The sequence below is a fragment of the Elephantulus edwardii genome, unplaced genomic scaffold, assembly GCF_000299155.1.
Source record: "Elephantulus edwardii isolate Elephantulus edwardi_28Jun2011 unplaced genomic scaffold, EleEdw1.0 scaffold00109, whole genome shotgun sequence".
Lineage (NCBI taxonomy): Eukaryota > Metazoa > Chordata > Mammalia > Macroscelidea > Macroscelididae > Elephantulus > Elephantulus edwardii.
Window position 1 is genome coordinate 5,130,177 of NW_006399859.1, and position 13,744 is coordinate 5,143,920.

Genomic DNA, 13,744 nt, shown 5'->3' on the forward strand with positions numbered 1-13,744 from the left:
TGGAAGAGGTGCAGCCAGAATTTTCCTTAGAAGTGAGGATGGTGAGATTTTGTCTAACATGGTTTAGGCATTTTCTCAGCAGGAGCTAATGTTTGGTGAAAGATATCATGTTTGGAAGAGACAATGAAAAACAGGAAGAGCCCCAAGAAGATGAACGGGCACAGCGGCTGAAACAGCAGGCTTATGCCCTGCAGAGGTTGTGAGGATGGTGCAGGGCTGTGGACACAGGGTCACCATGAGTTAGGGTTGAATCGATGGCACCTTTAATAAAAACAGGCGTAGGCGTCTCAGTTCTATTACAGAAAGAGGACTTTGACACTGTTTAGATCTCAAAGACTCCTGAAGTAACAGAGGTGAAAGTGCTTTGGAGAATGTAACATACATAAAATATTGTGGGAGAAGCTGGGCAGTCTCCTCCCACATGATTATGTGCCTCTGAAAACCTGCTGGAGGGTCAACTATGGGGTTAGATCCGACTTGATGGCACATGACAACAACAACAACAACGTTAAAATGAATAATCACTGATGTTAATAATATACATTCACACTGCAAGTGTATGCCTGCTCATGTTATAGGGAGAGGAGACTGGGATTAGTGTTTAGAAACCTCAGTTTAGTTAATATTCATTCAAGTATTTGTATTTTTGTTTTTGATAATTACTTTTGCATAAAATATAATACATTTACTTTTGTTGAATAAAGCTCAATTATTTGACGTCTTGTGGTAATTGGCTTAGGTTGATTCCCATTGTCCATCCCAGTGTAGACAGGCCACAATGACAATTAGGTGAGGCTCAGTGGGAAGGTAGACAGCAGCAGAGACACAAACTTGGCAGAGAGCTAAAGGTGGCAGTTACTTCCTTGAAGCATGACCTTTCTGTGCCATGCCCCTCTATGGAAGTGTTAAGTACTGTGCCCACTGATCAGGCCTCTATCTTTCATTTCTCCTCTGTTCCCGTCTCTTGGAGCTTCTGTGGTGCAGTCCACAGGGAGTCGTGCTGCTAACTCAAAGGCTTCATCTTTCTGGCAGTTCAGATCCACCAGCAGCTCTGAGGGAGAAGGATGGACAATCTCCTCCTGTGTCATTTACATTTCAGAAATCTGATAGAGCTATGAGTTGGCTCTGTTTGTATAGTAATGAGTTTCCCATCTATTTAAGCATTGTCTAGTTGTTGTGATGTACTGTCGAGCTGCCAGCAACTCATAGAGATCCTATGTACAGCAGCTCTGAACCCTGCTCTATCCTATGCCAATCTCACGGTCTCTGACACACCCAGCCTATTACCCCAGTTACCGTGTCAATCCATCTCATCAAGGGTCTTGCCCTCTTGCGCTGTCTTACTCCATAAGCATAATGTCTTACTCCAAGGACTGACCCCTTTTGTCAATATGCCTGAAATATGAGACAGATCTTCAAAATCCCTGCCTCTAAGGAGCAACTTGGTTTCAGTCTCTCCAGGATAAACTTGTTTGCTCTCTTGGCAGTCTATAGAATGTTCAATAGCAATAAAGATAACAAACAGGGCTGGAAAAGCTGAGGGAAAAGAATCATGTCCCACCTGCATAATGCTTTACCATTTATACAATGCTGTCACACACCACAGAACGTAACTGTATGGTGAGGAAAACACTGTCAAAAGATCTAAGTTCCTAGCTCTGTTTCTGCCATATAATGAGAGACCCTGACAATTCATTTCTCTGTATCTCCACGTGTAAAATAAAGAGGTCAGATTAATGAACTCCTGGGTCTATTCCAGCTTATGTAATTACTAATTTTCAAATCACCCTGTGAGAGTAGCTGTTAGGTGTTGCTGAGTTGATTCTAGTCAATCCTAACTCATAGTGGCGCCATGAACACTACAACCAAACACTGTGCGGTCCTGCATCAACCTCCCACTTGCTGTTGTTCGAGCCCATTGTTTCAGTCATCACCGTGTCAATCCATCTCACTGAAGGTCACCGTCTTTTCTTCTAACTTCACCAGGCCTGATGTCCTTCTTCAGAAACCAGTTGTAAAGTATGTGAGACAGTCTCACCATTGTTACTTCTAAAGAATATTCTGGTTGCACTTCTTCCAAGATGGGTTTGTTTATTCTTCTGGTAGTCCACCGTATATTCAGTATTCTTCACCAACACTATAATTCAAAGGCCTGCCTTAATTTTTTCACAATTTGCATATGAAGTGACATAAGGCCCAGTGGCTTGGGCCAAGTGCCCCTCGGTTCTAAAAGGGACATGTCTGCTTGGAACACTGTAAAGAGGTCTTTTGCAGTAGATGTGCCTGAGTGTAATACAGACTGCTGCTTTCATGGCTGTGAACCAAAGTATAAAGAAACACTCAACAACTTCAACCTTTTCCCATTTATCACAATGTTTTTATTGCTCTAGTTTTGAGGATTCTTTTTAAAACATTGAGCATAATCTACTGCTGTTGTTAGATGACATGGAATTGAGGATGACCCACAGCAACCCTATGAACAGCAGATCTAAACCCCATCCTATTCTATGCCATCTTCACACTTCCTGAACAAGAGCCCACTGGAGCAGTCATCATGTCAATCCATCTAGCTGAGGGTCTTCCTCTCCTTCGCTGACCCTCCACCCTTCCAAGAATTATGTCACTTGCCAAGGAATAGCCTTTCCTAGTAACATGCCCAAAGTATGGGAGGTGAAGCCTCATCATTCTTGCCTCCAAAGAGCACTCCGGCTGCATCCTCTCAAAACCTATTTATTTGTTCTTTTGGCTATCCATGGGATGTTCAGTGCTCTTCTCCAATTTCACAGCTCAAAGGCATCAATTCTTCTTCTATCATCCCTATTTCATTGACCAGCTCTCAGATGCATAGAAAGTGATCAGAAAGGCTATGATCTGAATCAGATTCACCTTAGTCCTCAAACTGACATCACTACTTAATAATTTGGAGAGTTCTCTAACTGCAGACTTTCTCAATGCAGTATGTCTCCTGATTTCCTGGCTGCTCGTACCAACAGTGTTAATTGTGGATTCAAGTAAGATGAAGGTATAGTCTTTGATCTTCATTAACAAGCGCTTCAAGTCCTCTTTGCTTCCATCAAATAACGTGGTGTCATCTGCATGTAACAGGCTGTGAATGAATCTTTGTCCAATCTAGATGACAGATGATATTCTCAACATACAGAGAAAATAAATATAGTGAAAGGATAGAACCTTGGCACATATCTTTCCTGACTTCTACATCACACAGGATTTCCTTTTTTTACTTGAATAACTGGCTGCCTTATGGTCTATGTATAGGTTCTACACAAACCAAAAAATTTCTCAAATTGCAATTTTTTGTAATGTCACTCATTTTATTGGTTAGGATCCTCACAATCAAATGCCTTTGCATACTCAACAAAAAAGGGAAACTCTGCTTCCAGCCAAGATTCCTCTGACATCAGCAATATCCTTCATTTCATGTTCTCTTTTGAATCTGACTTGAATTCCTGGCAGTTTCCTCTTGTATTGCTGTAACTGGGTTTTTTTTGTTTGTTTGTTTGGCTTTTGTTTGTTTGTTTGTTTGTTTTCATTATCTTCAGCAAAATTATTACTTGTATGTGAAATGAATGATGTTTGATAGTTTCCAAATTCTGATGGATCACCTTTATTTGGAATGGGCACATATATGGATCTCTTCCAGGAATTCTTAGTTGGCCAGCGGACAGGTATTATACAGACAAGGAAACAGAAACTAAAGAGTAGTTAAAAGGCAGGCTTCACCCCCTCTGTGGCAGATGTGGAACTAGAACCCAAATCTTCTGACTTAAGTTTCACATCTTTTTAACTTCACTCTATAGTTTACTAGAAATTTTACTCAAAAGCATTGTAAAAGTATTAATTACCTGAAAAAGTTGATTTAATAACAAAAATGTTGACCATGAGAAGTGGAAGACTGCCAGCATGAAGATATACAAAACCCATGTTGAACAGGCCACAATCTGATTGAGGTAGGTCCAGAATCCGTCTTGTTTGTATGTTGTGGTGCAATGACTGGACCAATCTGTAAATTCATAAAACAGGAACTCAATATCATAAAAGACAGCAAACTAGTCATGATCCTCTAAGAATACAAAACCACTGCAATTCTATTCAGGAAGAACAAAAAATAAGGCATCTATCAGGGATCAACTTTAGGATTTTTGTATTTTAAATGACAGTTCAACAGCTAAAGATGAGAAAGCAGTGCCTTAATGTTAATTAAACATACAAAAATCCTTGATCTATAGTTGACAGAGAAGGAATAAAGTAAAACCGTACCATAAAACCTTCACTAAAATCAGCAGATTCAAGGTAAAAATGCACTGGCAAGAAGTCAATAGCTCTAGAACGTGAAATGTGAAAATGATTATATTTAATAAAAATATTTTTCCAGAGCTTTAAAGTTTCCCTTATTTATAAAAAAAAAACATGAAATATAAGATCAGTTTAAAAAAACCTCAAATAAATCTCCCTAGAAAAATGTTCACATTAGCCATGCTGCACATTATGGGTCTACTGTAAGACTGAATTTATATTTATACTCATTGAGGGCCCCAATCATAAGAAATCTGTTAAGCACCTAGATCTTGCTGGTATCACAGCTCATAGTACAACCTAACAACAGGCAGGGAGCCCAGCAGGGGTGCACTTCTGCATCAGCACCAGAACCAGTCCTGCATAGGGTGAAAGGCCAGGCCAGAGACTTCATGAGACAGACACTCTCCAGGAATGAATACAGAGTAAGAGCATAGAGATGCAGTTCAGCGTCTCCCCAAGAAGCTAAAAACAGGCCTCACTTATGGCCCCAAGGACACTGAGCCCTAACCCCTACAACTGAGGGCAGTTCTAAGGAGAAACTGAGGGGGGAAAGAGCAGAAACAGGGAACAGATCTTTGAGATGAAGTAAATAGAATGACATCTACAGGAACTGTGAGTGTGCATCAAAGGTGGACTCTTTTTTGAAATGAGAATTTTAGAGGTTTGCACCCTGAGGTTTCTTTCATAAATGCCTTTGACAATTTGATAAGCATTTTTAGACATTTTTCCAAAGTAGCATTTAAGAGCTCCAGGGACAAGAAGAAAATGAGTTCCTGACTTTACTATCAACTCTCTATTTTAGTCCTAAAAATTGGGGTTCTTTTTCTTTTTTGAGACTCACTGGATTCCCAATCATGAATATATACCAGAATCACTCCCAGAGCAATCATCATAAACTAACAATGAAGGTAACAAGTCGAGGCAAATGATATTCACTCTAGAGCTTCTCATTAGGACATCAAAGATAGACCCATCCTATGCACTAACTATCACGAAAAAGAAAGTCATTTCTAAAAGCAGGTGGAAAAAACAGCTGCTGAATGGGAAAACATAACTACTTGCTTTCAGGCTCTGTATTTCTACTGCTTCTTTCTTTTTTTATATAATTTTTTTATAATGTGAGTTTCCATAGCACTGAAGGAAGATTTCATATCAAAGATGCAGCCATAAGTGCCCATGCAAATGATGTACCACTTTAGCTGTTCTAATGCATTCTTACCAGATGGCCATAGCAAATGATGAGAAATTTAGTACTATTCCAAGTCAACCATTCTATCTAAGAGACCTCAGTTACAAAGTTCTTCCTGGTCTCAATCTAAAGTTACTTTCCTTGTAACTTGTATGTTGTTGACTCTGAGTTTAGCTTACTATATACACTGAAAACAAATCTAAAAGGTGAAATGGAGGCTGGACAGAGACAGGAGTTGCTGCTGGATGACTGGAGAAGGGGGGACAGCAAGGCTCTAGCAACAAGAACACTGATGATAAATTTCTCATTAAAGAAATGGACACTGTTACTAATGTTCATTTTCTTGCTAATGAAACAATGACAAATAACATTATGTCTTCACCCAGCAAAGACGAATTTTATTAGAATGTAAATGGAATAAAAGTAACAAAGTATATTCAGTCTACACAGTCATAAGAAAAGGTAAGGCAAGAATGGGCCTGAGAAACAGAACTTAACAGCGGAAAATTATGAAGAGGAGGGAAGAGCCAATACATGTAATAAAACAGCAACTTGGAAAGGCTGAGCGTGATGGAAAATTGTTTCTGTCTTTATCAATACAGTCTTATGCCGGACACCGACACCCAACAAAGTTGACTATTTTTAGGGAAGAGCAGAGAGACAAGAGTGGTGTAAAGTCTGGCTCTGCTCCCTCAGGATCAAATCCAAGAGACAAGCTGGTTCACGGACCAACTTAAAAAGATTTTCCAGGAATGTACTTTACTGTCAGGCCTTAAAAGGGCAGTCCTCCCACCTGAAAGAATAATCAAAAACTCTTTTCCTTCTCACACCACAGGGCATAATCTGAAAGGCTTTAGAATTCTAATGCTCAGGATTACCAGTGGCCTTTGTCAAGGACTAAGTTCTGTGATGACAACCTTATGGCTAGTGGACCCCTGAGATGGTAACAGGGTTAGTCACTAAAGCACTTCCAGTGAGCTCAAGCTCTCCATGGGGCAGGGGCTGACAAGGGCTGATGTTCTCTTCACACCTGTGTGGGGCCCAAAAGGCCCCATTTCACCTATATGTTACATAACAATTCATGAAAATGAAACTCAAAGCAAAACAATACTTGTAATACTAGCTGTTTATTGGGAGAGGAACTGGAAGGCTCGGGGAGGGAGGCAGATGTAGAAGGAAATTTCTTTCAAAAACTAACTCGTAAAACACTACACAACCTGGGTGGCAGTGGAGGACATTATGCTGAATGAACTATCTCAGTCACAAATACTACATATATAACACCACTGTTATAGAGTAAGACTGCTACGGAGAGTTGGGAGGAGAATAGGATAAGAGTGTATAGCTAATGAACACTGCATTGGAACAGATGAAGGAAAGAATCATTTAAAAGAAATATATTATTGCGCATTATACGTATGACAATTGTCCAGAATAAGAGGTACATTGCAAAAAGGACTGGGGGAGGGGGGAGAGGGAGGTAACTGTGCAACAATGAATGAATTTTTTTTTAAAAAAAGGAAGGTGAAGGGATCTCTGGTGGCCTAGTGGCAAGAAACTGCACTGCAATCCCAGAGGTACAAGGTTTGAATCCACCAGATGCTCTACTGGAGAAGGAAGGACAATCTCCTCCTGTACCAGTCAGATCTGATTTGACAGTACACGCATACAAAATAATAAAATAAAAATAAGGAAGGTGAACCAAGGGGGTAACAAGGGGCAGGAAATGGGAAACAATGAATGAATGAAAATCCAACTTTTCTGTAAACTTTTGTTAAAATCACAATTAAAAGAAAAAATTTTATTTAAAAAAAAAAAACAAACCTAAACTAAATAATCATTAAACCATAGAAAGTGAGAAATAAATAAAGAAATAACCCAAGAGAGTGAGAAGGATAAAGGCTGGGTTGTGCCAGGGATATTCAAGGAGGAAAATTTTAAAAAAAGGAACAAACAAGATTTAACTTTTTCCTGAATTTCTTGGTTAAAAGTGAAGCCTTTCTTCTAGAGCTTAATTGCCCCAAAGCCTTAAAAATATGTACCAGATTTCCCAAAGAACAAGTAAGTCTGTCTTGGAGGAAGGGCAACCATAGTAGTCCATACAGGCAAAGATGACACTTTGTCTCACATGCCTTGGGTATTTTGTCAGGAGTGGCTAGTCCTTAGAAAGACATCAAGCTGGAAAAGGTGGAAGGGCTAAAAAGAAGACAGTCCTCAACAAGTTGGATGGACACAGTGATTATAACAATGGGTTCAAGCTTATTAGAGATTGTGAGGATGGAGAAGGACAGGTCAAGTGTCCAGTCTATTCTTCAAATGGTCCCTATGAGTTGTCATTAGTTTGAAGGTATTGAACAATGGCAGCAGAAAACAACTTAGGAGAGTCCCTGTTGTTATTAGATGCTATTGAATTGATTCTGACTCATAGGGACCCTATGAACAACAGATCAAAGCCATGCCCTCGCCAGCATCATCCTCACAATCTCAGCCAAGTTTAAACCGAGCACTGCAGTGACCGGGTCAATCCATCTTGATGAGGGTCTTTCTCTCTTTTCACCGAACCTCTACTTTTTCAAGCATGATGTCTTTTCCAAGGAGTGGTAGGTGCTACAAATGGTTACGTACTTGACTATTAGCCAAAAGCTGGTGGTTCAAATTCACCCAGAGGCAACTTGGAAGACAGACCCGTCGATCTGCTTCCTACGGTCACAGCTTTGAAAACCTATGGAGCACAGTGCTATTCTGCACACAAGGGGCGACAGCAACAACGACTACTAAATAAAAACCAAAAACTTCAAGTGGTATATGGTTTTTCTGGTTAGGAAACCCATCCCAAGTCCTGAAATGCAGTCATGTGATTCCTAAATAACCAGTGGAATCCTTCTTGCTTCAATTATAGCCTGTCCTTCTGAGCCCATGACAGCTGCCTCCTCAGGACAGTGGCTGTCATTCTCACTCAGTATGAGATCTCTTAGATTCTCCTTTAAATGGTCACTGAGATTTATTTTCTCTCTTCTGGGCTGCAAAATAAATGGTCTAATGTTTTCTTCCAAGCACTCATTTCTAACTTGTCAATGACGGCTGCAGTTTCCCCATCAGAGCTTCCTAAGCTATAACGTGATATTTCGCACGTGGCATGTGCTTTCAGGTGTTTTGCTCCTTAATCACTGTGACTCCCAATCCTATGTATGATGAGTTTGTGTGGGGTTTTTTCTTTTAGGTAAAATGTTATGTCCTAAAGGATGGGCCTTCCTCCTTAAAAGGAAATACGGAGGACAGTCAGTCTCATGATGTTACTTTATTTGTTTGTCCTAACTGCTTATCACAGTCTAACTTTGTACTTCAGCAGTTGATTTTCTTTTCCTTCACTGGAGAAATGGATTTCTATTTTTTTACTATTTCTCAAATTCATCACCTTTTGGATATAGTCTTTTGCAAAATACTAAGAAGTATCCCCCTTCCACCATTTTTTTTAACCTTCCCTGTGCTGAGTCTTAGAGATAACTGCTTCATTTTTATTAGGGGCATGGTTTACCAGAGTCCCCTAGTCAGAATATGATCCATGAAGATTTACAAGGAAAAGCAGTGGTCGGTGTGCGACCATGTGCTTGTTGTAAGAAAAATTATACTTACAGACAAAAGATTCATATATAATCCAGTCACATACCACGGAAAGGAAAAATAAGAAGAATATGTAATAGTGATGGTTGCCAAAGCCTAAGTCAAAAAGAAAAAAATTATACTTAATATTTTTATAGTGATTTTTCTAGATCAATACCATATTAAATACCTTCCTGTCTAACGCTTTCATCAAGTAAGAGAGAAATAGGCTGTTGCTTTGCTTTTAACACTAAAACCAAAACACAATCAGTTCTAGAATCTAGAATGTCAGAGTCAAATGTTCATGTTAACATAAGTAATTCATATGTATTCATCACTGACCTCAAAGAAGATACTTTTAAACACAGAACAACTTTATTAAAGACACAGGTTTAAGGGTTACTAGTTGTGTGACTTTCTGTAAGTCTTAACTTCTCTAATCCAGTGATTTTACTGTAATATGGGGACAATACCACTTCTGTTTATTTAAAAGGCCTGTAATGCTAGGGAAAACAGAATGATGTTTGAGAAAATACTGTTAAATGCAGTGTGGTAACAATGTATAAACTTACACTTTTTCTTCTGCCACTCAGGGCTGCCTGGAATAATGCTAATCATCTTATCGTTATAGTGTGATGAGGCCCTTAAAGCTAGGTACTCTGGAAATCACAACTCCATCTGTTCTCCAGGACCAGTAAGAACATCAAAACGTACCAAGGAAACCTGATTGCCCCTGTTTATCACACCATTGTTGTTGTGTACCACCCAGTCAGAAGTGACCCACAGCTGATCCTCCAGCAGGTTTTGAGGCAGTAAATCACATGGGAGAGAACTGCCCATCTTTCTCCTGCAGAGCAGCTGGTGGATTCAAATGATGTACCTTTGTGTTGACAGCACAATTATTTTCCATGAAGCCACCAAAGTGCCTGTTTATCATATTATAAAAGCATATTGTCTTTTGAAGACCCATGCCCATAGATCCACAGAAGTTCCCCATAAAAGACTACTGGCTTCTACCAGGATTGTTCAGAGGTAACCTAGGGCTATAGATCAGGAAAAGGAATATTCCCCAGTTGGAAGGTAGTCTAGATCTCTAAGACTTAGGGCTCTGGCTCCTACCTGAACCTTGTACGAGGCACATGGAGGAGGAAAGATAGCCAATCTTGAAAATACAGCAAAAGCATGGCTTTTGGAGTGGAAGTCTGATACTTATGATTTCAAGAAAATAATTTTACCCATTATAGTTTTACAGTTCTAAAAGAGAGATAATACCAATTTCACATGTATACTATGATAAGCTAACAAGATACTAAAAAGTGTCTTATAAACACTTTAAAATTATACAAATGATGGCAGTTATTATCATCAACTCGGACAATCTTTTCCGAAGTCACAGCCTAGAGAAGATGCTCAGGTAAGGAGCAGTTACAAAATAGGCCCCTGGGATGCTCTTTCCTGTTTTCTGTAAGTCACTGTACATTAACTACATACATGCTTTATTTCATTACGAAGGTGAAATAGTAAGCCTCTCACCTATACAACGTCCAGTCCACAGGCAGTGTTGGTCATATCGAGCCACACAGGAGTTGCATACATGGCAATGCAGTGACCTTAAAGGTTTCCGAATCTAGGTGTAATTAAGAGAGGCTCATGGAAAATTCATGTTTCCAAGCTATAACAAATCACAACCAAACCCCCAGTGCTAAATCATGAAGAGAATGGCACAAATAATCACAATTATTCAACTCACACAGAGGCTCTAAAATGCCTTATGAATATTTATTTCCATATGTTTATTTGATTAGGCCACCACTAAGGGAAATGTGAATTCCAGCATATATTCACAGTAATGGTTAATGAGTCAGTACTGTACAGTAGAAGAACACTAGGCTAAGAAAAAAGCAAATCAAGTTCAGTTCTGACTCTGCCAATAATATACGGAAGTGACTTCTTCCCTCCAGGCCCTCATATATCAATCACAAAATGAATGGTTTTACTAAGAAGTTTCTAGGGTCATCACAGGCCTCTGAATTGAAGTGACTTCCAGTACATGCTCCCTGACAGTGCAAAACAATGGAAACACACAATGGATAACTCATAACCACTGGCAGCTTAGTAAGGTTATGATATCATTTTCTCACATACTCAAAGCAAAAAAACCTGTTATTAATTGTATTTTAAAATCAACAGAAACAGAAGATCTGACAAATGTTCACATGTACAATGCTACCAAGAACTTGCTTTCTTTCACTATGGTGAAAAAGAAAAAAGTAATGCATAAAAAACTCACTCACAAGACATGATGTACAAAATGTTCTGAAGTCCAGGCAACCTGTTTCTGCGAGGGTGATGATACTCTGAAAAACATGAAGTTTGACCGTAAGTTGCATTTTGTTGGGTAATGTATTATGCTTGCTTATGTACCGTTCTCACAGTTCTCACTCCAAATGGAAGTAGTCAGAAAAGCAATTTAGAATGCATGCCACCAAAATATTCTGTGCTTGATAGAATGTGATTTTTCAAGGCCATATTTTCTTTCTTTTCTTTTCTTTCTCCTTGGTTAAGGACTCGATGTACATATTCCAAATATATGTGTAACTTACAGATAAAATGAGATGGACTAGTTTTCCAGCCTCCTGATTTGTGACAAGTAAGTTTACTCTTTCAGAACTGGCCCACTACTAAATGCAAGACACCATAGTATTGTGAACGAGAAGAGAGAACTCCAAAGTTTGTTCTAAATATTGGTTTAACTAAATAGTTGTAGCATGTTACGACTATACCTTGTCAGTGAACCACAATGTAACTGTCTTTAATGACTTGTATTTACGTATTTTCTCATCAGAAGTGTCAAGACCACATTTTCAACCACAGTCAATAAATTAGGATGAATAAAAATGATACCATTTTTTTCTCTCTGTGAGTGGCAATCACTTCCCAGTTCACCCCTAATCTGATGAAACAGAAACAAATCCATACACATGCATTAAAAGAGAAACAAAAACTACCAGCATATATCAGAACTGCTGATTGTAAGTACAGGGTTGAGCCTCTTCCTTCCTCTAGGAACACTGGCTTTAGGTAACAAATGCGATGACACTCTCACCAATTTCCAAAGACTCATGGGCAATGGACATGAACCATGTCATGTGACAACTTCACACTCTCAGTTAAAAAACAGGATCTCCCCTGACCAACCCTTTCCTACCTTCCAAATAGTAAATGGGGGAATTTAAACTATTTTTATTTAAGTTTTATCATAAAAAAGAATGGGACCATATCCACCAACAGAAATTATTTTTGGAGTTATATATAGTAGAAAACTTTTTAAAAGCTTTTTATATAAATGAATGAAAAATTTAACACTGGAGAAATCTCATTTTTGTTGCTTTATTCATCCTACATTTATAGAGCACATATTAAGGTCTTGGCAATAAGGCAATGGCAAAATCTAGCATGGCTCTTGACCTAATGTTTACAAATGCTTCTATTTAAAAAAACACTGGTAACATTACAAAGAAAACTCACCATGTTCCTTTCTTCTTCAGAAGACTTTGTGTAGCCTGGATCAGTTGCCCAAGTCTTGTAGAAAAAGTAGAGGAAAGCTACTATGCTGAGAATGAAAGTGAAGTAGAAGGGGGTACCTTCTAAATGTTACGGTTAAGTTAAGGAACATATTAAATGTTCATTAAGCACAACATAATTATGGTACAAGCAAAATTCATCACTAGTGGTTAAGAATAGTTTTCTCTACATTCTATCTCCACATTCCTTTACATATACCCACTATCATCCCAAGCCTGGCCCTCTCCTATGTTCTAATCCTACAGAAATTTGTTACTAGGGAGCTAAAAAGTCATTCCCTTTCATTATAGGAAAGTGACATTAAGTACTGATAGGAATAACTGGAATTTATAATAAGCATTTTGAGAAGTGAAAATATTCAAAAGTCAGATAAATTAATCTCTCATAATGTAACTGGTTATCCTGTGAGTATCTGAAAAAACATACTTGTAACTAAATCACCCACATAAGCAAACCCCTTGGTTTAGGAATTAGAACTAAAATGATTTCCCTACAGATCAGATAAATGCTTAGAAAAATTTCCTACTGGAAAGTTTAGTAACTAATCCTTCTAATTTTATTAGGCTAATTTAGAAAGAAAAAGGAACTGCTCTTCATGCAAAATGATTACAAATCAAGTAGTACTGGTGGAAGGCAGATAATATGGATAAAAAATTAAAAGTGTTTCAGGCTACTCTGGAAAGTTTTTAAAGTGGTACACATGATTTTTCTAAAAATTTTGCTACAGATAGACAATGATTGTGTGAATATGGTAAATAATTTTTCTTGCTCAATTTAAATCCTCCTTGACAAAATAGACATTGAATGATGTCACCAGTGAGCATTTCTCAGCTCCCTTGAGCCAAATGTTAAGATGAAGAGGTGGCCATTAAATAGACTCTACACTTCTGCTATTCAAAGTGTGGTCCATGAACCCAAAGTATCAACATCTAAGAGCTCATTTGAAAGGCAGAATTTCATGTAACCCCCAGACCTACAAAATTAGGCTCTTGATTTTATTCTAACACTATTCCCAGGTAATTCACATAGTCAAGTTTGAAAAGCCCTTTCCTA

General features: G+C 38.5%; 1 protein-coding gene across 2 annotated transcripts in view; it reads right to left on the bottom strand.

Moving 5' to 3' along the window:
- The window catches only part of ZDHHC13 (zinc finger, DHHC-type containing 13), a 68,901-nt gene that overhangs the window by 4,190 nt on the left and 50,967 nt on the right, over positions 1-13,744 (bottom strand). For both annotated transcript variants that reach the window (XM_006892019.1, XM_006892018.1), the window contains 5 exons: positions 12,635-12,759; positions 11,401-11,463; positions 10,640-10,733; positions 9,140-9,223; positions 3,864-4,021 (listed from right to left, as the gene is read on the bottom strand). In XM_006892019.1, coding sequence (XP_006892081.1) covers positions 3,864-4,021; positions 9,140-9,223; positions 10,640-10,733; positions 11,401-11,463; positions 12,635-12,759 — 524 coding nt within the window. The remainder of the gene's footprint in view (positions 1-3,863; positions 4,022-9,139; positions 9,224-10,639; positions 10,734-11,400; positions 11,464-12,634; positions 12,760-13,744) is intronic.